Genomic DNA, 25,811 nt, shown 5'->3' on the forward strand with positions numbered 1-25,811 from the left:
GTAACCTGTATGAAGCAGCAGGTAAAGGGTCGTGGATTTGATATATCACCTTTCTGAGGTGCAATCAAAGCATCAATTTACATATTGTATGCAGGTACTTTTTGTCCATAGCGGGCTCACAATCTAAGTTTTTTACCTGGGTCAATAGAGGATTAAGTGACTTGCCCAGGGTCACATGGAGCTGCAGTGGGAATCAAACCCGGTTCCCCAGGGTCTCAGCCCACTGCACTAACCATTAGGGGTGTACCTACACGGAGCAGTAGATGCAACCCTAATCAAAGACGGAGTTGGGGTAACCTGCACGGAGCAGCAGGTACAACTCTAGCCACCTTATGAACCATGTTGATCTTTGTCTGACATCATTTGTTACTATTTTCTCAAAAGAATTCATAAATTGTATATTGTGTAATCTACTTCATAAATATCTATTGTGTATCACCCAGTGCTGGTTAGAACCTCTTGAATATGTGTAAAAAAATAAATACATGAAAAAACACAATTATCTGCCTCAAAATGTCAGTCCATCAAGTCTATCTGACAGGATATCATGTTTAAAACCTCAAATGAGGTCTGCATCGAGGGTGTATTTTTCTGCATTCACGATTACACAAGCCATGATCCAATATTGTTAAAATGAATTTCTTTTGCCTTTCAATCCTATGACACACTGGATATTTATGAAACAGATGAGGCAATATGCAATTTATGAACCTTTTTGTGAAAATCTACTCAAACAAGGAACTATATAGAGGGAAAAAAGGACTTATGATTAAATTTATGGAGATGTTCAATGATGTGGAGTGTTCCGTTTGAAATGTTCTCCCCCCCCCCCCTTTTTTTTTGTAAGGTTCATTATATATGCATTTAAGGGTTGAGAGATTGTTTGATATGTCTTAATGAAATAGGTGCTATTTTTATTTTTAGGCATTTGGGCATATTTTCAAATCATAAAACCCTTGCTTTGCAGAAAATACTATCCAATTTTCTACAGAAAGAAAAAGACTCAGTGTCGTGCAGTTTCTTTTTTTTTTTTTCTTGTGATGGCACCAGGCCCCGTGCTAGGCAGTTTCTTATCTAAGGAGCTGTCACCAGCAACCTGTAGTCAGCTGTGGGATATGTGTATACCAGCTTCTGGAAGGAGCCACAGTCTCTGACACCTGACCATGGACTGCTACTGCAGTGGCTGGGCTAGATAGATGAGCTGGAGGATGTTATAAAATGCAGGAGTGGCCTAGTGGTTAGGGTGGTGGACTTTGGTCCTGAGGAACTGATTCCCACTTCAGGCACAGGCAGCTCCTTGTGACTCTGGGCAAGTCACTTAACCCTCCATTGCCCCATGTAAGCCGCATTGAGCCTGCCATGAGTGGGAAAGCGCAGGGTACAAATGTAACACAAATAAAATAGATACTATTGGAGATTCTACATGGAATGTTGCTACTATTGGAGATTCTACATGGAATGTTGCTATTCCACTAGCAACATTCCATGTAGAAGGCTGCGCAGGCTTCTGTTTCTGTGAGTCTGACGTCCTGTACGTACATGCAGGACGTCAGACTCACAGAAGCAGAAGCCTGCGCGGCCACATTGGTGATCTGCAAGGGCCGACTTCTACATGGAATGTTGCTAGTGGAATCTCAAATAGTAGCAACAGTGGAGGAGTGGCCTAGTGGTTAGGGTGGTGGACTTTGGTCCTGGGGAACTGAGGAACTGAGTTCGATTCCCACTTCAGGCACAGGCAGCTCCTTGTGACTCTGGGCAAGTCACTTAACCCTCCATTGCCCCATGTAAGCCGCATTGAGCCTGCCATGAGTGGGAAAGCGTGGGGTACAAATGTAACAAACAAAAAAAGAAAACGCAACAAATTGATATCCAAAGGAGTAGGGCGAAATGACTAGGCCATAGTAGAAAACAGTGTCCTTGCCAGCTGTGCTCCACTTGGTGAAACTTTTTATTTTCATAAAATGATTTAGCAAGAGGGTTCTCTGGGCTTCTGATTCCCTTCTCCATCATGTCAGTACTCGAGACTTTAGTGCTTTCAAGAAGACAGACTACACATGTAACCTAGGTGCTCTGAACGGTCTCATATATATAAAGTTAAAAAAACAAACAAAAAACCCAGTAATAGCTAACTATTCACAATTCTGTGCTGACTTTTTCCCAGCTGAGGGAGCAGCGTGACAGAGAACGTAAGGCCAGAAAAGCGAAGGAGAACAGTGAAGAAGGAGGGGAGTTTGATGACCTGGTCTCAGCTTTGCGCTCAGGAGAAGTCTTTGACAAGGACCTTTCCAAGTTAAAACGGAATCGCAAACGCATCAACAACCAGATGACGGACAGCAGTCGGGAAAGACCAGTGACAAAACTCAACTTTTAAAGTCCTTGATCTTACTACTACAACTACTACTACTATTGTTATTACTTTTATAATATAAATTTTTAGAAAATTCAATAGCTGTATTTTGGAGTGACTAAAATTCATTTGGTTGTCATTATACTGCCATACACTCCACACTGTAGCCGTCCCGTCCTCCCTTTTATATGTCTGGCTATGTCAGTAGCATTCATGTCCAGTCCTTTAAGTCTGCAGGCAAGTTTTTTTCTTAGGATATTGCTATTGATAATGCATGAGAGAGATTTGTATACAGTAGAGGTAGTATGCATGAGAATCCTGAAAACATGACCTGGTTGCAGCCCTGAAGGATTGTCCGTGAATGCTATTGGGTTGTGTGAGAGTATATGAGAGGATGTCTGTGTGTGCACACATAGAGTGTATCTGTACATACAGAATTTGAGCATAAATGTATATGGAAGTGTGTATGTAAAACAGTATTATGTATATATGTGTATAGAAGGTGGACATGTGTGTATACCAACTTTGTTTAATTTCCTTTCTTTTGAACCTTAAAAATAGTGTGGGGGAGAATATTTCCTGGTGCAGAAGCACATTTTGTCTGTCAAACAAGGTGGTAGAAAAATGCCTTGCAGTTTATAAAACCAGTCTCTAGTCAGATCTGGTGTACTTTGGAATTCCTTGGATAAGTGTAGCTGGTGTTGCTAAAGAGTAGTGTGGACTTTTTTGATAGCTGGCTTGGGAGTACTAGCAGTGGTTCATGGGATCAACATCATGCGTTCAGGTCTGGCATCAGCAGGAGCATTCGCTTGTATTCTAAAATGCACAAAAGAGTACAGTGGGAAAGTTGGACAGCTCCTCTTCCCAAGCCATTATGATTGGTTTGGAGAAGGGTAGCAACCTTGTTGGGTGGACTTGTCCCTTTTTAACATAGATTGTCTGAGAATGCTTTCACGAAAGTCACTTGTATACATTTTGTGGCGATTCCCTGCCTGGCAGAAAATTAGAGGTTCTCTTGAAAGAAAACAGACATAAACATTTAGGGCTAGATTCTACATATGGTGCCTGAAAATTCCACACAGAAAAAAAAATAAGGCCTAGGCATATTCTGTAAAGTACGCCTAAATTTTATAGAATAGGCTTAAATTTCCACGCAGTGTATAGAGCGCCTCTTGAGGCGACCATGCCATGTTTTACTCGGCGTAAATCCCAATGCCTAAATTACGTGCAGAGCAGATGTATTCTATAACGCGTATAGGTTTTAGAAATGCCCACACCCCGCCCATGGCCATGCCCCTATGTGAGTTAGAATTTAGGTGCACCATGTTACAGAATACGTTTAACGAGTTGTGCACATAAATCTTAATGCCAATTAGTGCTGATAATTGCTAGTTAACTTACAGTTAACAGTTCTGATTAACTAGTTAACCAATTAAGTTATGCGCATTGTTATAGAATACGCTCCACTTCCGCACAGAAATTAAGGCACCGTATATAGAATCCCGGGGTTAGAGTGTCTCTGTTTATCTTTTATTTTTCATTTTTATTATTTTATCTAGTGATAGAAGCTTCATCAGGATGGTAGGTCTAAACCAAAGACCTCGAAGCGTAATGCACAAAATTTGTATTGGGTATTAAACAAAAAACAAACCAAAAGGCCAGTAATCCTTTGTCTGTAGTAATGTAGCTTTCAAAGAGTTTACTGTTCATGTTTTCAATAATTTATGTGAGTAAAACAGAATGCAAAATTTCAACCCAATTAAGAAAGCTCTCAGGGAAAAAAAAACTTTGCAAGAAAAAGATTGGTAAAGAAAACGCAAATGATTTTATCAAATGTAGCATCTGTTAGTACTCTTCAATTGTAAAATACCTAAGGACTGTTATATCATTTTAACTGTTATTTATTATGAGTTTTTAATGCCATTAATAGGTGGTGTTTTCCCCAGGGAAAGAGTGTAATGTGTCCTGTTGCACTTGAACTCAACAGTTACTGGGTTATCAGCTTTCATTTTATGTTAGTATTAGAAAAATTGGTTTGCTGGTGTGACTAACTGTACAGCAAATATACTGTCAAGCATTAGTACTGTGGGTGAAATGAGCAGAGCTAAGAAGCAATTCTGCGCTGTCTTAAAAGCTGTGAATATTACTCCCAAGAGTTCTCAAGAATGATGGTTTCATATAATTCTTGGACAGCTTCCTATACACTGTAAGTTGACTGTTTGTCACCATACTAAGTGGTAATAAATCTATTAAAAGGGCCATCCCAGCAGTACACCAAGGATCCAAGTATCTGCAAAAAAACAAAAAGGCATGGTTCTTGAAATAACACAAAGGTTTCATTGTTCTGTTCCTTATCTTAAGTGCCTCTATTTATGTTGTGTTTTATTATTTTTTGTTGTTTGGTTTTGTTTTTTGTTTTTTTTAATTTATGACGGATTAAAATCTGGGATAAAAGTATTTGGAGTTAACTTTTAGAACTATTTGGGGTTCTGCTGTTTAAATTATGGTTGTTTATTTTGGGCAGAATCGTTCAGATTAATGTATGTATGTGTCAGGGTGGTAGATTCACCTTACCCTTCCAGAGACAGTCTGTCTGGCCGTCTTCTCTTTTTCTCAGAAATGCCCACATGCAGGTAATGTCCTATACCATTGCTGAAAATGCTTTTAGACTGGTGCTAGTGTAAGTAGCTGCTCTTTTCTCCTCAATGTGTGTGTGTATTAAATATTTTTTAATAATGCCAAAAACAGAAACAGGAAAACGAGAATACTTTGTAAACTGATTTACATAATATGCCATGGACCTTCTTAACTTGTTAGTTTAGCATTGTAGAAAGTAGGTGCAGGAATGCCATTAGTCTAGCTAACAGGAAGTGCTGTAGATTATGAGATTGTACATTTTTTTTTTTTCAAATGGCAATATGCAATAAAGAAAACAGGTTTTTTCTGGCAGAACAAGTCTGTGTTGTGTGAATTATTTGAAAGATTTGCAGATGACATGACCATGCAGCGCTTAGCTGGAAATCCATCTTTTCAAACCTCCACCATCACCATTTGGTGCATGACCTTGAGTACAGGCCCTGTTTACTAAGGTGTGCTCGTGTTTTTAGCGTTCGCTAAACATTAGCATGTACTAACGCTAGAGACACCCATAGCAATATATGAGTGTCTGTAGCGTTGGTGCATGCTAATGTTTAGCGTGCACTAGAAACACTAGCGTGTCTACAGCTCGGCTTAGTCAACAGGGCCCTATCAGGCTCATTTTCGAAAGCGAAGGACGCCCATCTTTCGATACAAATCAGAAGATGAGTGTTCTTCTTACAGGATCCCCAATTCGGTATAATCGAAAGCCAATTTTGGGCGTCCCCAACTGCTTTCCGTTGCGGGGATGACCAAAGTTCACAAGGGGCGTGTTGGAGGCATAGCGAAGGCGGGACTTGGGCGTGCCTAACACATGGACGTCCTCGACCCATAATAGAAAAAAAAGGGCGTCCCTGGTCCTGTTTATTTTACGATGAAGGCACAAAAAGGTGCCCAAACTGACCAGATGACCACCGGAGAGAATCGAGGATGACCTCCCCTTACTCCCCCAGTGGTCACTAACCCCCTCCCACCCTAAAAAAACATCTTTAAAAATATTTTTTGCCAGCCTCAAATGTCATACTCAGGTCCATCACAGCAGTATGCAGGTCCCTGGAGCAGTTTTAGTGGGTGCAGTGTACTTCAGGCAGGCGGACCCAGGCCCATCCCGCCCCTACCTGTTACACTTGTGGTGGTAAATGTGAGCCCTCCAAAACCCACCAAAAACCCACTGTACCCACATCTAGGTGCCCCCCTTCACCTGTAAGGGCTATGGTAGAGGTGTACAGTTGTGGGTAGTGGGTTTTGAGGGGCTCAGCACACAAGGTAAGGGAGCTATGTACCTGGGAGCAATTTCTGAAGTCCACTGCAGTGCCCCCTAGGGTGCCCGGTTGGTGTCCTGGCATGTCAGGGGGACCAGTGCACTACGAATGCTGGCTCCTCCCACGACCAAAGGGATTGCGTTTGGTCATTTCTGAGATGGGCGTCCTTGGTTTCCATTATGGCCGAAAACCGGGGACGACCATCTCTAAGGACGACCTAAATTTCAGGATTTGGGCGTCCCCGACCGTATTATCGAAACGAAAGATGGATGTCCCTCTTGTTTTGATTAATACGGGTTTCCCCGCCCCTCCACCGAGACATTTTGCGAGGATGTCGTCAGCAAAACTTGGGCATCAATTTCGATTATGCCCCTCTTTAAGTGTCTTAACCTTTGAAGGGCAATTTATTTTTTTCAAAATATTAAGCAATACAAAGAACATGTGTCACTCTGTGGTCTATGGCTTTTTCGTGCAGTGCAACAAAAATCAGCAACTTATAAACATCAGTGTAAAACAGTATTACGTATATATGTGTATAGAAAGTGTACATATGTGTATATACCAACTGTGTATAATTTCCTTACTGAACAGAGAGGCCCTTTTACTAAGCCGAGTGTCCACACGTGCCAAAATGGAGTTACCACACAGCTACTGCGGTAATTTCATTTTTGGCGCACGGCTGAAAAATCATTTTTATTTTCTGCCGCGCGTACTGGACACGTACCAAGTGGCATTTGGCACGCATAGGGCATTACCACCCAGTTACCACATGAGACTTAACCGCTAGGTCAGTGGTTGGCGGTAAAGTCTCAGACCCAAAATGGAAGTGCAGCATTTTTGATTTTGTCACACGTCCATTTTCAGCAAAAATTTTAAAAAGACCTTTTTTACAGGTGCGCTGAAAAAGATTCTGTGCGTGCCCAAAACCCGCGCCTACACTACCGCAGGCCATTTTTCAGCGTACCTTAATAAAAGGAGCCCATAACCAGATGGTTGTCAGGGTCAATTATTATTTCAATTCTACGCTCTCCATCTGTGTCTTCATTTGTGTATCACCAGCCAGCTGATTTTTTTTTTTCAATGCTGCCAATTTAAACATCCACAGCTAAGGAACTGGAGTGAAAAGGATCCTATCCAATATATATTCCCATGTACACTCCATTGTAACCTTGTCACATTTTGATTCAACATTCTAAAACTCAATATTGGACATAAATTTATTCAAGATAAGTAACTCCTCAGGAAGAAAAAAGCATCAGATAGCTGAACGGTTTCTGATCACTCTTCAGTATCAACCATTGTCAAAAAAAACCCTTCCTTACACTAACTTCTCCAAAAATGGTAACTTTGTGCTTGTACTTGAAAATTATTCAGTCTAATTTTCACATAATTCAAAAATACCACCAAAGTTAAAAATGCACTTAACTTACAATTTTCAATCCTTCTCCAAAGGTGGTCAGCTTTTCATGGCTTTTTGAAATTTATTACCATTGCTTCACGGAGTCACCTGAATCAGTAGAAATTCTGGAAAAAAAAACCCAAAATCAAGCCACAGAACACATTTCTCAAAAGTCCGTTGCCAAAAACTTTTCATGCTTACCACTTTTCTAGCGAACTTTAACATACTGTGACAAGAAGACCATGGCTTTGAAAGTAAAAGTAAGGATTTGACTAGCTGTTTCGGACTCAGCGTTTTTAAAGCGAAGCCAGCATTTTGTTTTCTTGTCACAGTATTTTTAAACGTTCACTGGAAAAATATGGGAAAGGGAATGGGATTTGATATACCACCTTTCTGTGGTTACAAAGTAGTTTAAATATTATATACAGGTACTTATTTGCTACCTAGGGCAATGAAGGTTTAATGACTTGCTCAGAGATACAAGGAGCTGCAATGGTAATCAAACCCAGTTCCCCTACTTCACAGACCACTGAACTAACCATTAGGCTCTTCACCCCAACCACTGTAGAAATGCTTGCTTTTAATGAGGCAAAGCAAAACAGAGGGGTCCTTTTATTAAGGTGCGCTGAAAAATGGCCTGCGGTAGTGTAGGTGTGGGTTTTGAGTACGTGCTGATCCATTTTTCAGCACACCTGTGAAAAAAGGCCTTTTTTTAAATTTTTGCTGAAAATAGATGTGTGGCAAAATCAGTGCTGTTAAATGGTAGTCCTATTATTAGGTCCCAGTTTACTGCTTTCAAGTTTTCCTCTTTCATTCTGTCTTTGTCTATACTTGTTCATTTTACTATTGTTATGCTGTTAACAGAATTGTAAGTTTGATAAACTGTACCTACTGTATACTGCCTTGGATAAATCTATTCATAAAGTCGGTTAATAAATCCCAATGAATATTAATGATGCTGGTCTCCTGAAGGATGTTACGTGGGCTTGCCTAAGCGTAGGTACCACTGGCTTTGGCACTGGGGAAAAAAAAAAAAAACGAAAACCAAGGTAAGATAGATTTTCTGCTCTGAATGAAAAAATGGGAAAAGGGAAAATAATTCTATTCATCAGTGTAACACAATTGTCTTCAATGGTAGAACCAGTGCTTTTTTTGTAGAAAAAAAGGTGCCGGTACTCATTATGGGCGGGGTCACCACATATGGCTCCACCCCTATGATAGCCACACCCACATTAACCACACCCCCTATACCAGCCATGGCGCATATAAACAGACATCATTGAAAATATTATAGTACTATAGGAGAAAAAAATAACGTGATTTTTTTCATGATAAATAATCTCTGTAAGCTCTTACAGCTCCAGTATACCCAGTGCAAAATAAGACAGCCAATGTAAATTCTCAAATTGGACATATTACAAACACTAAAATGAAAATAAAATGATTTTTTTCTACCTTTGTTGTCTGGTGACTGTTTTTCTTTCCATATTGGTCCTAGTCTGTGATTCTGCTTTCCTTTGTTTTCGCTTAACTCTTCTGTGCCATTTGTCATTTTTGTCTCCTTTTTCTTTGCTTTCTTCAATATTTTTCAGGCTCTCTCTCTGTCCAGATTTAATTCATTCTTACTATCCATTCTTTAATTTCCTTCATCTACCTGTGGCTTTTCATCTTTTCCTCACCCTTGTTCTCCCCATGCCCCTTCCTCTTATTCTCCAGTCTTTCTCTATTCCTCTTTTCCATCCAGCAGCTCTGCTTTCTCTCCCCATCCTTCCAGTGTCTCCCCTATTTCTTTCTGCATTCTTCCATCCAGCGTCTTCCCTCTTTCTCTCCCCATCCTTCCGTTTTCCCTCTCTCTCCCCCCATCCTTCCATCTGTTTTTCCCCTCTCTCTCCCCATCCTTCCATCTGTTTTTCCCCCTCTCTCCCCATCCTTCCATCTGTTTTTCCCCCTCTCTCCCCATCCTTCCGTTTTCCCTCTCTCTCCCCATCCTTCCATCTGTTTTTCCCTCTCTCTCCCCATCCTTCCATCTGTGTTTTCCCTCTCTCTCCCCAATCCTTCCATCTGTGTTTTCCCTCTCTCTCCCCAATCCTTCCATCTGTGTTTTTCCCTCTCTCTCCCCAATCCTTCCATCTGTGTTTTTCCCTCTCTCTCCCCAATCCTTCCATCTGTGTTTTTCTCTCTCTCTCCCCAATCCTTCCCGCTGTTGGTTTCCCTCTTTCTATCTCTCCCCAATCCTTCCCTCTGTTGGTTTCCCTCTTTCCCTCTCTCCCCAATCCTTCGAGTCCTGCACTTTCAGGTTTTTTTTTTTAAGACTCAGAACGTGCGAACGATGCAGCCGGCAGCGATTGAAAGAGGCTGTCTGGGCTGGCGTCTGCGTCGGAGCTTCCCTCACCCTCTGCGAGTCCCGCCTTCGTTGTTACGACTTCCTGTTTCGCGGGACTCGCAGAGGGTGAGGGAAGCTCCGACGCAGACGCCAGCCCAGACAGCCTCTTTCAATCGCTGCCGGCTGCATCGTTCACACGTTCTGAGTCTTAAAAAAAAAAAAAAAACTAAGTGCAGGACTCGCCCGGAGTGTCGCGGGGGGGGGGGCGGGCAAAAAAGGTGCCGGTACGCCGTACCGTTGCGTACCGGCACAAAAAAAGCACTGGGTAGAACTAACCAATAGGCAATTTACAGAAACTTAAGGAAGAGAGAAAAATCCTAAAGTGCTCATAATTAATAGGCTCTATGCCGACTGCCCCAGCTGTACAACAGTGACCCAGACGCAGCATAAAGTCAAAGTTAACACTCCTAACTACTAACAGTAATTTAATAAATTGATACCCCTCCCCCCCCCATCTGCAACATTTTCTGTTTTCAAGGAACATTCATTAGTGTGAAATTTACACTAATCTGCACCCTCTTAAGTTACAGTATCCCAATAAAATATACATCAGCAGACCCATAGCATGTGCATACCCTATATATGACAGCATCTCGTCATACATTTGGTCTAAGAAGACATTGAATGAATCTGCATAGTCTGGCTTCCCAGATGACCAGACTTAAATATGAGACCATAATGACTAGAGCTAAACATCATAATACTTAGATGATTGAAGGTATAACCGCTGATACATGGAATCTCCCTTCGTATGTGGAGGAGTGGCCTAGTGGTTAGAGCACCCGTCTTGCAATCCAGAGGTGGCCAGTTCAAATCCCACTGCTGCTCCTTGTGATCTTGGGCAAGTCACTTAACCCTCCCTTGCCTCAGGTACAAACTTAGATTGTGAGCCCTCCTGGGACAAAGAAATATCCAGTGTACCTGCCAATGTGGCTGCGCAGGCTTCTGTTTCTGTGAGTCTGACGTCCTGCACGTACGTGCAGGACGTCAGACTCACAGAACCAGAAGCCTGTGCTTGCAGCTCAGCAACGATTCTGGAATCCTAAAGAGTGACAAGATTCCATGCAGAATCTCAAAGAGTAGCAACATTCCATGTAGAAGCCTAAAGAATAACAAGTGGAGGAGTGGCCTAGTGGTTAGAGCACAAGTCTTGCAATCCAGAGGTGGCCAGTTCAAATCCCACTGCTGCTCCTTGTGATCTTGGGCAAGTCACTTAACCCTCCCTTACCTCAGGTACAAACTTAGATTGTGAGCCCTCCTGGGACAGAGAAATATCCAGAGTACCTGAATGGAACTCACCTTGAGCTACTACTGAAGAAGGTGTGAGCAAAATCTACATAAATAAAGATTCTAGAATTCTAAAGAATAACAAGATTCCATGAAGCATTTCAAGGTGTAGCAACATTCCATGTAGAACCCCAAGCTTCTTCAGGGTGGAAGTGTGGCCTAGTGGTTAGACCACCAGTCTTGCAATCCAGAGGTGGCCGGGTCAAATCCCACTGCTGCTCCTTGTGATCTTGGGCAAGTCAATTGCCTCAGGTACAAACTTAGATTGTGAGCCCTGGACAGAGAAATATCCAGTGTACCTGAATGTAACTCACCTTAAACTACTACTGAAAAAGGCGTGAGCAAAATCTAAATAAATAAAATAAATATGTACAAAGGGATTGGGGAGCTGCTGTTAACCTTACTTTCTAGTACCCCCACGTTAATTTTTAACTTTGACTTTATAGATTTTCTCTATACTTCCCCACGTTATACAGGCCCTACTGAACCAACATGATGTTTTCTATTGTTTGTAGTACATAAAGATTTGATGAACTGCAATGACGGCTTTTTGCTAGATGTCTTTTATTTACCAAGTTGGACTTTGCCTATTGAAGATTTTTCCATTTACAAACATTGGAGTGTGTTTGGAAGGTAATAGGTGGTTGGCTCAGTACTTATACTATATCTGTTCTTATCTTTTCTCTGCCTATTAACATCTCTCAGTAGCCAGGTAAATTATGAAATATAAAGACAAAATCCTAAACCACTGAGCCCTGCATTCTGACGCACAAACGTCTGATCTTTACAAGTGCAGTACAAGTGTCATAACAGCAAGTGATTTCATCCTTTTAATAAGGTCCCTTCCTTCCAAGGAGTGCACAATCTGCAAAAAATTTACAGCTTCAGGTAATAAATCAGCATTAGATTTTGAATACAGCTTTTTTTCCCTTAACTTCTGAGTTGAATTTGTACTTTCCTTCCTATGTAATAAGTTAATTATATGAAAAGCAGCAAAGTAAAACTTCACACTAAAACAGAAGTCCATTTTTAAAAAAATAGTGCTAAAAGCCAGAAGTAATGCATTAAAAGAAAAGTAACATTAACTTTTCCTCTAACTACGAAAGTCCTCTGCTCCAGGGACCCACTACTTCAAGATAGGGACCCCTGCCCCATTGCATCCCAGCCTAGGGCTCACAGCACACGGATGACCTTGACCAGAAAGCCCCAAGCCTCCAGAATCTCCCAGTAATACGTAACCGCTCTTAGGGACGCATCAGCCATTCTCATCCTTAAACCAACACCATTTGGATGAAGGCAGTGGTTCAGCAAACCTCAGTGAGAACAGCTGAAGTTAATTCATAGCACAGCTCGCTCTATCAGTAGTAATTCTGTATGCAGTTCCTGATTATGTATTTCCATGCTAATTACAAGGTGTAATTAGCATGGAAATACATCATAATGAATTGCATACAGAATGTATCAGAAGTTTACTTCTAGTTTTGTGCACTATTACCATCCTTGCTGCATCAAATGTAATTGTAACACACCAAAAATCTACCACACTGAGATTAACAAGGTTTATTGCATGAGCCCCATGTGATTAACTCAGGGTCATACACAATGTTCAACTGTGTATAAAGTAGCATGGTTGTCCTGCTAACCAATTTACAAGTTAATAAAAAAAAAAAAAAAAAAGGTGATCCCTTTATATTGGACTAAATACATTCTTTTGACCAGCTTTTGGAGTATACAGGTGCTAACCTGTGAAAACTAGTCAACAGAATGTATTAACACCTCCTTCCTCAGGTCAGGATAGTATACGCCAAAATTTAGTCAAGAGACTGTATTAAATTAGCCCAGTAAAATAGAATCACTTTGTATTAAGTCCAACTGTATTCTCTGGGTTCTCCCCACGCCACTGTTGTTTCTGAAAAATGAATTTCCTGCGTTGGAAAGTATTTACCAACACGCACAAGAAGTACTTAATCTGTATTAATAACTAGTTTATTTTCCATTTCCAGCAGACTCCCCACAGCGACGGCATCTGAGATTGGCTTTGGAAGAGAACTAGGAATTTGTGCTTGCTTTGTAATAAAGAGAGGATTTCCTGCATGAAGAAACCCTCTGCAGGATATTACTGAGCCTGTAGTGTGCACGCAAGAGGACTCGCTCTGTTAGAACATTTTCATCAGAAATTAAAGTAATCTTAATGTTACTTTTGAACTTGCTAATATTAGTAATCCTTTGCATCACATACAGATTTGGAATCTTGGAAAGCCAAAGACATATGATCTGTACCTTCTCTAGCACTGAACTCTGATACCACATTTATTTCAAGCCACTACCTGAGGCTGTGTGTGATCAACAAAATTCTTCAAGCCAAGAAACTATAGGGTTTGCAACTTCAGTTATAGATAAGGGGAACCTTTCTTCCCAGTCCCTTCAGTAATTTTCTATATTATATGTGCTGCTTACTATCTCACTGGTTCTCTAGAGCAGGTTTCTCTAACTTTTTCTATCGGGGACCACAATTTATATTTTGCAATATTTGGAGGGCCAAAACACACACCATTGTATTTTGCTGCAAGTTTCGTCAGAGTGGCAAAATATGATGGTGCATCATCCCCTCCCCAGCTTTCACCCAATCTTGCTCTCACTCATGTAACCTCCCCCCCCCCCCCCCCAACAGCCTTCCCCCAGTTTCTTCTCCCTCACCTGGCTTCGGCTGCAGACGAAATTGTCGGGATTCCTGCTTCCCTACCATGACTTGGCTCTCCATAAGCTTAAGCCACAGAGAGCTGAGTCAAGGTGGGGAAGCAGGAATCCTGCTGTACGCATCACAAGAATTAGCAAGCTTCTGAGAGCCAGAGAAAAGCACTTGGTGGGCCGGGTTCTGGCCCGCAGGCCGTAGGTTGGACAAACCTGCTCTAGAGGCTGATTTGCCTGTTTGTTAACCTACAATGTATTGTTTATGTTATGATTAGGTTTGTCTTTGTATTGCTATACCCAGAGCTGATGTAAGGGTGGTGGACGCAAACTTTCAGCCTCACCCCTGCTCCCACAAGACTCTAGCCTGAATTAAAATCAACAACTGTGATCTTCATACAAACATCCTATAAAAAGTTAATTAAATATATGCTGAGGGTGTTTTAAAGTTTTTTGGTTGTCAGGCCCTATTGTTTTGCTGCCACCAATCAGCTTCTACTCTGGGCATCTGCCTAGTCTTACCTAATGGTTGGGTCAGCCCTTGGCTATACCTTGCTTAGAGTGTATACATGAATCGTGAGGAGCTGAGTTATATAAACATAAATAAATGTCAACATTAGACAAAAGAATAAAAGCAAGGGATCCTTGAAACTAGCTCTAGGCATGTGTGGCTGTACAAGGGACCCAAGCTCGCATCCTTTGTCTCACAAGAGGGTCAACAGGCTCCAGAAGAAAGGCGATAATAAGAAACTGCTAGGGGGTGTTCACTGTCTGCAAATAGACTTGAAGGCTTGAACTGCAGTCTCTGCTCCCTTTCCAAGGTCTTTTATTTTGGTAATACATTTAATAAGATCATCCAAACCAAGTGAAAAGGAAAGGGAGTAGAGGGAGACAAAACATGTAAGTCCTTATTATGTCAGGATGTCATCAATCTAACATGGATGTGTGCAGAGCTGCAATGAGGAAGGGGGACTGTTTCCTTCCAGGAACTATTCTCATTACATTAGGACATTTTATAAATACAATAAGGACTTGTGTCCTTTCTCATTCACCCTATGAATGACTATAATCGCTAGTTTCTCTAATAGGAAATTTGCTTTTCTTTCAACATATGAAATAATTGTGATTTTGAATTTCATTGCATCTCACTTCTAAAGCTAGATTCCTGAGCTAGTGTTTTCAATATTGTCTTTTATAATTGAACTAGTAAAAAAAAGCCCCTTTTCTGACACAAATGAAACGGGCGCTAGCAAGGTTTTCCTCGGAGTGTGTATGTTTGAGAGTGTGTGTGAGAGAGAGAGAGAGAGAGAGAGAGTGAATGTGCGAGTGTGTGTGACAGAGAGTGAGACTGGGTGTGAGTGTGTCTGTGAGAGAGAGAGTGTGTGCCATGGGCCCCCCCTCCCTCTCAGTTCCAGAGTCGTCCCCCTCCCTCCCTCCGAGTTCCAGGGTCGTCTCCCTCACTACCTCCCTCTGAGTTCCAGGGTTGTCCCCCCTCCCTCCATAGGACCACCAGACCCCAACTATCCCTGCCCCAAGCCAAGCGAGATAGGGGCTGGAGGTCAGGCAGACCTCCGGTCCCCCCAACCGCCCCTACACAGATTCAGTGGGGGCTGGAGATCCGGCGGGTCTCCAGCCTCCTAACCCCTCCCCAGCATCCCTCTGATGTCCCTAGTGGCCCAGAGGACCGCGAGTCAATCCCTCCCCAACTTTGGTGGTCTAGTGGCCCTTCCCCACCCCTCTACCTTCAGTTGGAGGTGGCCTCCCTCCTCTTCCATCAGCGCCGTCTGGAAAATCGTACGCAGTGTGTCATTTGGAGTGACTGGTTCTAGGGACACCCTAACATGTGTTATATTCATGCAGAGATTTTTTTTCTCCTGGTAAAGGGCCACTAAAACAGACATCATGTTATAATAATCAGGTGATCAACATTTAGTATGTCTATTTATTTATTTACTTATATATGACATTTATATCCCACATCAAACATGAATAAGGTTGAAACCTGGGAGCATTTAAAATCTTTTATTCCTATGCCTAGATCAAAAGACAAAGATGGTTTGTGGGAACTTGCTCCTTTTGTTTTGTGGAATGCAGTGGTATATTATAAAAATGCACTTAATATTGTTTATTACCACTGTTTATAAGAGAGAGGTTGAATAACGTATATAGATGTGTTCTGGGATTAATGATGGCTAAAGGAAAGCAGCAGTAAAAGAGTTGGAACTGAATGACAGGAACAAATCTGGTGGAGAGGAAATGAGTCAGCATGAGTTCAGTCAAAGATTTTATTGTACCATGTTGGAGAGTTCACTGTTTTTTAATTGTTCTATATGAAGCTTATCAGCCAACCCGTTGTGCTTTGAATAAAGATGATTAAAACAAAAACTAAGTTTTGGATGTTACTGAATTCTATTATTCTGTCTCACTGTATTTCCAGTTTTGGCACAGTATAAGCCATCACAAGGACAAAATATAAGAAACCCAATGGACTGCATTAGGGGCTTAAAGCCCCATTTAGTTATATTTAAACAAATGAGAGATCTGCATGAAAGAAAATATTTTTCTTTAATTATTTTGACTCATGAAAACCACTTGTCCTGAAACATGCTCAAAACAGAATAATCCGTTTGTACAAAAGAGATGAGGTGAAGATATGATTTCATGTGTCCCGATGAAAGGAGAATTTAATTTTACTTCCATTTTTTATAACAGCAGACTTCCCAAGGCAGATTACAAAAACAGATGAACCCATCAGGAAACTTAAATCCTCACTTAAATTTAGCCATGTATTACTGTATTGCATAGAACAGTGTAGAAAAATGAGCACAAAATACAGACTTTATTAGTGCTGTTTCCACCAGCTACAATAATTTTTGAAGCTGTTTTAGTGATATTCAGTTTTGATTTCATGATATTTATATCTACATATAGGAAGTTTTAATTAAAAAGCTGTCAAATAAATAAAATCTTTTGTCCTCCACCTTTTAAGGCACCTGCCTATCCAGCAGGAACAGCTTTTGACTTTTTACAGATGGACCACGCATAGGCAGTCCGTTATATCTAGTAATCTTTTACTATCGTTTTCAATAGCATTTGCTATTCTTTTGGGTGAAGCAGTGACTCCGCCTATTGCCAGCAAGCTCCACCTACTGCCTCATACCATCTCCTGTTCTGAATCTATCCTTCTTGGTTCACACATGGAAGTAGACATGTTTGTGATGTCCCTTCTTGTCAAACCGCACATGCTCTTTATCATAGATCTTGCTTTTCTTAGTGAATACAATGGGGAAATCAGAACTAGAAGTCCCTGCATGCAATCAGGTAAACCCATGACTGAATCAATCCTGTTGGTTGAATCTGGTTCTAATTGGCAACCTTAGAGTTTAGGGTGGAGATCAGAACCACATGTGTACTTTCCCATGGGAAAATTATGCATGTGCAGAAAAAGCAGATGCAATCTTGATGTGCAATTTTTCAGAGGGCAGTAATCAAAGCAAAATCCAGTGCAGGCTTTTGCTTATTGCTTCCTATATATATACCTGATGATGTAGTCTAAATGAAAGATTTTTTTTAAGGCAAACTAAAAAGAAAAAAATATACGTGGGCAAAGGAGTAGATACATAAGGGCCAAATCCTGAAACCAAGAAAGAAAACAGTTAAAATGGAACAGGCTATGCCTTGCAAGATAGAAGTAGATAGACCTTTGGGGAGGGGGGGGGTGTGAAAGCCAATCAGCTTGGGAGTTAAAAAAGGTCAAGGGAATAGGTTGAGCTGTTAGATGTTTGTGGTTAATCATAAATTCTGCAACAAAATTGTTGCACTAAATGATGTATGTGTTTATTGGAGCTTGAAATAAAGTATTTTTTAAATCCTTCTTTTTTTTAGTAACATAAACATGATCTCTTCTTAAATTTATAATTCACAAAGGGGCCCTTTTACAGAGCAGCGATAAGCCCAACGCGGGCTTAACGCTTGCTCTTCTGGGACTACTGCCAGCCCAACGCAGCCACTGGCGATAGTCCCGCCCCGAGCGCGAGCCATTTCCGGAGGAAAAAGAAAAACCTAGAAAATAGCTTGTGTGGCGGTAACCCAGCAGTAATTGGGCACTGCCGGGTTAGCGTGGGAGCCCTTATCACCACCTCAATGTGTGCTGTTAAAGACTCTCTGTCGTATGGCCATGCGGTAAGCCTCTCCTCAAGTCACTTCATTGGCTCTATATCCATTTTCGCATACAGTTCAAACTCCTCTTATTGACTTACAAGTGCATTCACTCTGCAGCTCCTCAGTACCTCTCCATTCTTATCTCTCCCTACATTCCTACCCAGGAACTCCATTCACTGGGTAAATCTCTCATCTGCACCCTTCTCCTCCACCATTAACTCCAAACTCTGATCCTTTTATCTTGCTGCACCAGGGGCGTAGCCAGCAGTGGCGTACCAAGGGGGGGCGGTGGGGGCGGTCCGCCACGGGCGCACACCGCTGGGGGGTGCCGTGGCGCGCGCCTGCTGCGAGAGTTCGCTAACTTCTCTCGTTCGCTGCAGCTCCCTCTGCCCCAGAACAGGTTACTTCCTGTTCCGGGGCAGAGGGAGCTGCAGCGAACAAGCAAAGTTAGTAAACTCGCAGGAGGCGCGCGCTGCGGCACCCCCCCACCCCCACAGCGGCATGCACCCGGGGGGGGTCTTTCGCCGGGGGGGGGGTCCACGCTGCATCGGGGGGCACTGCACCCGGGGGGCGGGGCGCCGCCCCGGGTGTCCGCCCCCCTAGGAACGCCACTGGTAGCCAGACACCCAAGTTTGGGTGGGCCTGGACCCAAGGTGGCTGGGCAGAACTCCGCCTTGTCCTACAAGTGATTTGGTTTCTCCCTCTCTTGCCTGCATGCCATATGGTCCTTCAAACATCCCTTCTCTCCCGTATACCTTTTAAATAACAGATTGTCACTGGCAGCAAACAGTTGTTGGGAGTTTTTGGCTGGTGGGGCTTGGGGTCCCTGCCAGCCACATTATAGGTGTGCTGCTACGTGATGGACCTGAATCTAAAGTGGGTGGGCCTGGGCCCACCCCAGCCCATCCTTGGCTACGCCACTGTGCTGCACCATATGCCTGGAATAGACTTCCTGAGCCGGTATGTCAAGCTCCATCTCTAGCCCACCTTTTTGATGCTGCTTTTAACTCCTAACTCTTACTCACTTGTTCATTACCCATTTTAACACTCCCACCTTAGTAATTCACTTATTTTTTATTTGTCCTATTTGTCTGTCAAACAGGGACTGTCTCTTTATGCCCAGTGTACAGCACTGCGTATGTCTAGCAGCGCTATAGAAATGATAAGTAGTAGTAGTAATAGCATAGCCATGTGTGCCTGGGGTCTTTTTACCCACTGCGGTAAAAAGGGCCCTGGTGCACAGGAAAAGCTGCCCCTGCTGCTAGTGCAGGACCCTTCTTCCCCGCAGCTTGGTAAAAGGACCCCAAAATAAGCTATGCAAACAGAAAAGAAACATATGAAGGCTGAAAATGGCCACAAAACCCAAATGAAATCATACACAATCAGCATTGCCATGCCATCTTGAAGAAGTAAGTTGTTTATTGAAACAGTGGTATAACTGTAAATAGCACAGTATCAAGTGTGGGCTTACTCTAGAATTCTGAACTCTGCTCTACAGCAGTGTTAAGCAAGATTTGAGAGCCAATATTAAGAGACATAAAATGAATGGCTCTAAAACTGATTTTGTATCAATATGTGTAAGACTTAGGGACTCTTTTACTAAGCTGCATAAGGCTCTACATGCTCCCAACGCATGCCAAAATGGAGCTACCACGTGGCTCTTGCGGTAATTTCATTTTTGGTGCATATCCGATACGTGCGGCAGAAAAATAATTTTTATTTTCGGATGTGTGTATCGGACACGCACCGAGTGGCATTTGGCACGCATACAGTGGTGGAAATAAGTATTTGATCCCTTGCTGATTTTGTAAGTTTGCCCACTGACAAAGACATGAGCAGCCCATAATTGAAGGGTAGGTTATTGGTAACAGTGAGAGATAGCACATCACAAATTAAATCCGGAAAATCACATTGTGGAAAGTATATGAATTTATTTGCATTCTGCAGAGGGAAATAAGTATTTAATCCCTCTGGCAAACAAGACCTAATACTTGGTGGCAAAACCCTTGTTGGCAAGCACAGCGGTCAGACGTCTTCTGTAGTTGATGATGAGGTTTGCACACATGTCAGGAGGAATTTTGGTCCACTCCTCTTTGCAGATCATCTCTAAATCATTAAGAGTTCTGGGCTGTCGCTTGGCAACTCGCAGCTTCAGCTCCCTCCATAAGTTTTCAATGGGATTAAGGTCTGGTGACTGGCTAGGCCACTCCATGACCCTAATGTGCTTCTTCCTGAGCCACTCCTTTGTTGCCTTGGCTGTATGCTTTGGGTCATTGTCGTGCTGGAAGACCCAGCCACGACCCATTTTTAAGGCCCTGGCGGAGGGAAGGAGGTTGTCACTCAGAATTGTACGGTACATGGCCCCATCCATTCTCCCATTGATGCGGTGAAGTAGTCCTGTGCCCTTAGCAGAGAAACACCCCCAAAACATAACATTTCCACCTCCATGCTTGACAGTGGGGACGGTGTTCTTTGGGTCATAGGCAGCATTTCTCTTCCTCCAAACACGGCGAGTTGAGTTCATGCCAAAGAGCTCAATTTTTGTCTCATCTGACCACAGCACCTTCTCCCAATCACTCTCGGCATCATCCAGGTGTTCACTGGCAAACTTCAGACGGGCCGTCACATGTGCCTTCCGGAGCAGGGGGACCTTGCGGGCACTGCAGGATTGCAATCCGTTATGTCGTAATGTGTTACCAATGGTTTTCGTGGTGACAGTGGTCCCAGCTGCCTTGAGATCATTGACAAGTTCCTCCCTTGTAGTTGTAGGCTGATTTCTAACCTTCCTCATGATCAAGGATACCCCACGAGGTGAGATTTTGCGTGGAGCCCCAGATCTTTGTCGATTGACAGTCATTTTGTACTTCTTCCATTTTCTTACTATGGCACCAACAGTTGTCTCCTTCTCGCCCAGCGTCTTACTGATGGTTTTGTAGCCCATTCCAGCCTTGTGCAGGTGTATGATCTTGTCCCTGACATCCTTAGACAGCTCCTTGCTCTTGGCCATTTTGTAGAGGTTAGAGTCTGACTGATTCACTGAGTCTGTGGACAGGTGTCTTTCATACAGGTGACCATTGCCGACAGCTGTCTGTCATGCAGGTAACGAGTTGATTTGGAGCATCTACCTGGTCTGTAGGGGCCAGATCTCTTACTGGTTGGTGGGGGATCAAATACTTATTTCCCTCTGCAGAATGCAAATAAATTCATATACTTTCCACAATGTGATTTTCCGGATTTAATTTGTGATGTGCTATCTCTCACTGTTACCAATAACCTACCCTTCAATTATGGGCTGCTCATGTCTTTGTCAGTGGGCAAACTTACAAAATCAGCAAGGGATCAAATACTTATTTCCACCACTGTATTATGTCATAACCGCCCGGTTACCAAGTGAGACTTTACTGCTAGGTCAATGGCTGGTGGTAAGGTCGCAGATCCAAAATAGATGCTCGGCAATTTTCATTTTTTTCGGCAAACATTTTAAAAGGGCTTTTTTGCAGGCGCGCTGAAAAATGGATCAGTGGGCACCCAAAACCCTTGCCTACACTACCGTAAGCTATTTTTCAGCACACCTTAGTAAAAGGACCCCTAGTTCAGTCAAACAGGGTATTTCCCTAGTGTCATCACTGAAAGTAGACTATTGAGCAGACACTTTCTCTACAGTGAGCTCCATGTTATGGAATTCTTTACCAACAGTAATATACCTGAAACAATGCTAACGTTATTTTTTCCAAGTGCTCAGTTTCCTCTTATTACCCCTTCCCCCAGCCGACTATTATGCACGATTCAGTGATCACCTAGGTGGTGGTGGTGGTGGTAGGTGGGGGGGGGGGGGGGGGGGTTGGCAAAGCGTAGTTGCAGGCAAAGCAAAACTATGCACAGATTGCAATTAGTTTCAAGGGGGGCTGTTATTATGTTTTATTTTCTGGACAATTTGTTTTATGCTGCGTGTTTTAGACAAGCTTGTTTTGCCTAGGAAGTGGTATATAAATGTTTGCTACTTATTTTTTAAATGTTGAATTTTAATTTGTGTTCTTAATTACATGTGTCTTATGATGATGGCCTTGTCTATCTTTGAGAGAATGTTACTGTTTTTTGCAAAGGAATATTTCACAAGTTTGTTTTGTAGTCCTCAGAGGACAATTGGATTAGCAGACAAGAGATGTTTATAAATAAATGATGTGTGCAAAGGGCAGAGAAGAGAGGGTTTGGGCTGTGTTGGTGGTAGCATCGTTAATTGAAAGACACAAGGCTCATCTAGTCTGTCTGTTTCCCCTTTGTGTTCCCTACAGACTCAGCATTTTCCTGGCTCACTGAATTTGATTCAGGTCCCCTGAATCATCACTATTAAATACCATTTTCTATCATGGGCATCTCTTTTACATCCTCCTCAGTAAAGACAGAAGGAAATAATTAAATTAGTCTCTCAGCTATGGCCCTTTTATCCCCTCAATCATTTAGTGGTCCAACTGACTTCCTCTTAGGCTTCTAATGTACCTGAAAAAAATTTTTATTATGAGTTTTTGCCTCTAAAGCAAGATTCTTTTCAAATTCTCTTTTTGTGTGCCTTATCAAATTGCTGAATTACAAAGAACAACGTTGGATCTACACACTAAATACACTGACTCCTGAAGTTCTAAAAAATGAATTAGATTGGGAATCTTTGGTTTGAAAGGGTGACACTTCCTGTTCTCTGTTGATTGGATAGGGATCATGTGATTAAGACATTTAAATTCACCTTAGGTGCTGCCATTTTTTTAATTGAATTGATCTGGTGTGCAAAGATTGGTGAGTACTGTGTATAATTTATTTGTGAGCAGCATAATGTTAGGACTAAAATGATTGTTGTTATTCTTCAGAGGACCAGACCCTAACGCAGCTTATGTGAAACATGCCACATGTCGCCAGTGGTCTCTCAATTGAATATGATAAGTTAAGTACTATGAATATTTATATTTTTTAAAGAAACGTTTTTATACAAAAATCATATATAAAAAAGTATGAAGTAAAGTTAAGTCAAGTAAGATAAATGAGTTAAGTCTATACAGACCAGTGAGGAGAAAGACGAACCAAGAGTGTGTCTGGCTCTTGTGAAACGAATCACTGCTGAGGTCTGTGACTTATAATTCTGCTCTGCACAGTCTATAAAAGTTTGCAAAATATAGAGACGCTGGGTTGAATGAAGACTGTTCCTTAGTGGATTACCCCCGTCTGTTTAGAAGACTATAAGTGAGTGGACTTATTAATTGAATAACTCTATGGATAGTCATTAATATTCAGCTGCCATCAATATAGCAATGTAGTTTAATTTAAACCAGCAAAAAAAAGGCTGTCCTGGATTAAACTGCATAGCTTTACGAAGAGCAGCTAAAAATTGCAGCTATCCATAGAGCTGGTGCCGGTCAGCAGTTTATATGTATATTCACTGTTCGATATACAAATAGTGACACTGAATATATGTAATACATTAAAATGGTTTGGCTGGCATTTAAAAAGAAACTGACTGCAGGGCTTAAATACTGACCTGATTACAGGGCTGCTGAGAAGGGGGATGTGGAGGGGGGGGCGCAAGATTCCCCGGGTCTGGCCTCCAAGGAGGGCCCAGTGCCGACGATCAAAAAAGACTACTCTGCTGGCTACAGGTTGTCCTTCTTGCTGCATTCTGCCTATATGGAAACAGGAAGTTACTTCACAGGAGGCGGGAGGCAGCAGGAAGAAGAACCTATAGCTGGAAGAGCAATCTCTCTCGTTCGCTGCTGCAGGAGGGAGGGCAGCAGCGGTGGTAGCAGAGGGGGGAGCAGAGGTGGGAGGCAGCGGCCAGGCCTTGAAGATTGTTTGCCCTGAGCCCTGCTTTGTCTCTCAGTGGCCCTGCCTGACTATTGCCTACTGGTCTTAACAACATTACCTCTTGTACCAAATTCTGCATTCCACTAAGGACCAGCTGTAAAATAGCTTCCCCTCTTGTCCATTCCTGAATCCATTGTTCCATGAAGTAATTTATTTCATCTAGGATCTTTGCCTACCTAGCATTTCCTGGCATGACATTTATCCAGTCAGTATTCGGGTAATTGAAATCAACCAAAACAAAAGAGAGAGTACAGGAAATCACTACAATCAATGTAGGAACTGCTCTAATCATAATTATTTGACTCTCCCCACCCTTCCAAAGATGGGGGGGGGGGGGGGGGGGGAAGACCTCAGTAGAAACACCAACTTAACCCTGAGGGTGACCCATTCTGGATTGGTGTTTTTCAATCACTGTTTAAACAAAAATAACTCTATCACTGAACATAATTCAAAAGGAATATATTTTAACAGCATAAGCTGCCTACTACTACTTAACAGAGCGGGCATTCCACAGAGCACACAAGAAAGGCAGATAAGGAGGGGAGAGGAGAGGAAAGGAACGGAACTTAGATTGGAGCTATCACTGTGTGACCTGCATGAATAGGATGAGAGCTGATGTGGAAGACCAGGATTGGGATTGAAATCCCCAGCAGAGAGCAGAAGAAGGAGCAAGAGAGCACGGAGAAGAGTAGGAGAGACATGATGACAGTAACAAAGATGAGATGTACTCAGACAGAATGAAGATGGCTGAAGGAAAAGAAGGAAATGTTGAAGGTTGAGAGCTGAGAAAAAGGGAGAAGGCAAAAGAGATGACGAGATGATGAAAGCAGAAGATGGGCAATGTGTCCCTGCAGAATAAAATGGTTTCAGTTGGAGAAAGAGATTGGGAAGGGACAATACCAAGAAGAGCAACTGTACTGGAGCCATAAGAAATAGCAGAGACAAAATACAAACAGCTTAGAGAAGATGTCACCCTGGAGCAGTGGCGTAGCCACAGGTGGGCCTGGGTGGGCCAGGGCCCACCTACTTAGGGCTCAGGCCCACCCAACAGTAGCACATATTTAGTGGTAGCTGGTGGAGAGCCCAAGCTTTGCCAGCTGAAGACATTCCCCTGATAGTAACAAAATTCTACTCTCCACAATACTGGCACCTGTGCATGCTCAGTTTTCAGTGCATGCCTGCTGCAGACTGCCAAGGTGGAAAGAAGCATTTTCCTGCCAGATTAAATATTTTTTTTGTGGTGGTGGGAGAACATTTGGTGCCCACCCACTTCTTACCTAGGGCCACCCAAAATCTGTTGTCTGGCTACGCCCCTGCCCTGGAGAAGGCTGTGAGGATATGCAGATGGGGCTGCAAGTCCTCCACAGCACCTGGAAGGCAGCTGATGGAAGTGCTAGGCACCTGGAGCAGAGGCCCTGGATGGATCAGGGTGGACCTGGGAGTCACCTCAGAGAAGGCTGTGAAGATATGCAGATGGACTGCTAGTCCTCCACAGCAACATCATAGCAGTTCCCCTGAAACAGCAAGTTGGTAAAATAGGGGCCCCTGTCAAGTTATTTTTGAAACAATGTTACTGAAAGAGATTAAATATCTATCTATACAATTTGTACCTCCAACGTTCTCTGGCTGGCTGGCTGACTGGCTGGCTGGGTTCGTAACATCCTGACGTCAGCAAGCCTCTTCCCTCTCACTGTCCCGCCCTCGCGTAAAGACATAATGACGTCAAAGGGCGAAACAGTGAGAGGGAAAGAAACGCTGGAGGCAAGTTGACGTCAGGATGTTCCGAACGAAAGCAACTGA

General features: G+C 42.7%; 1 protein-coding gene across 4 annotated transcripts in view; it reads left to right on the forward strand.

The window, feature by feature from the left end:
* Positions 1-3,622, forward strand: part of DAAM1 (dishevelled associated activator of morphogenesis 1) — a 348,912-nt gene extending 345,290 nt beyond the window's left edge. For all 4 annotated transcript variants that reach the window (XM_030214350.1, XM_030214349.1, XM_030214346.1 and 1 more), the window contains one exon: positions 2,162-3,622. In XM_030214350.1, coding sequence (XP_030070210.1) covers positions 2,162-2,371 — 210 coding nt within the window. In that variant the 3' untranslated portion in view covers positions 2,372-3,622. The remainder of the gene's footprint in view (positions 1-2,161) is intronic.
* The last annotated feature ends 22,189 nt before the right edge of the window (positions 3,623-25,811 follow it).

The sequence above is a fragment of the Microcaecilia unicolor genome, chromosome 9 (genome assembly GCF_901765095.1).
Source record: "Microcaecilia unicolor chromosome 9, aMicUni1.1, whole genome shotgun sequence".
In the NCBI taxonomy this organism is placed as follows: Eukaryota; Metazoa; Chordata; class Amphibia; order Gymnophiona; family Siphonopidae; genus Microcaecilia; species Microcaecilia unicolor.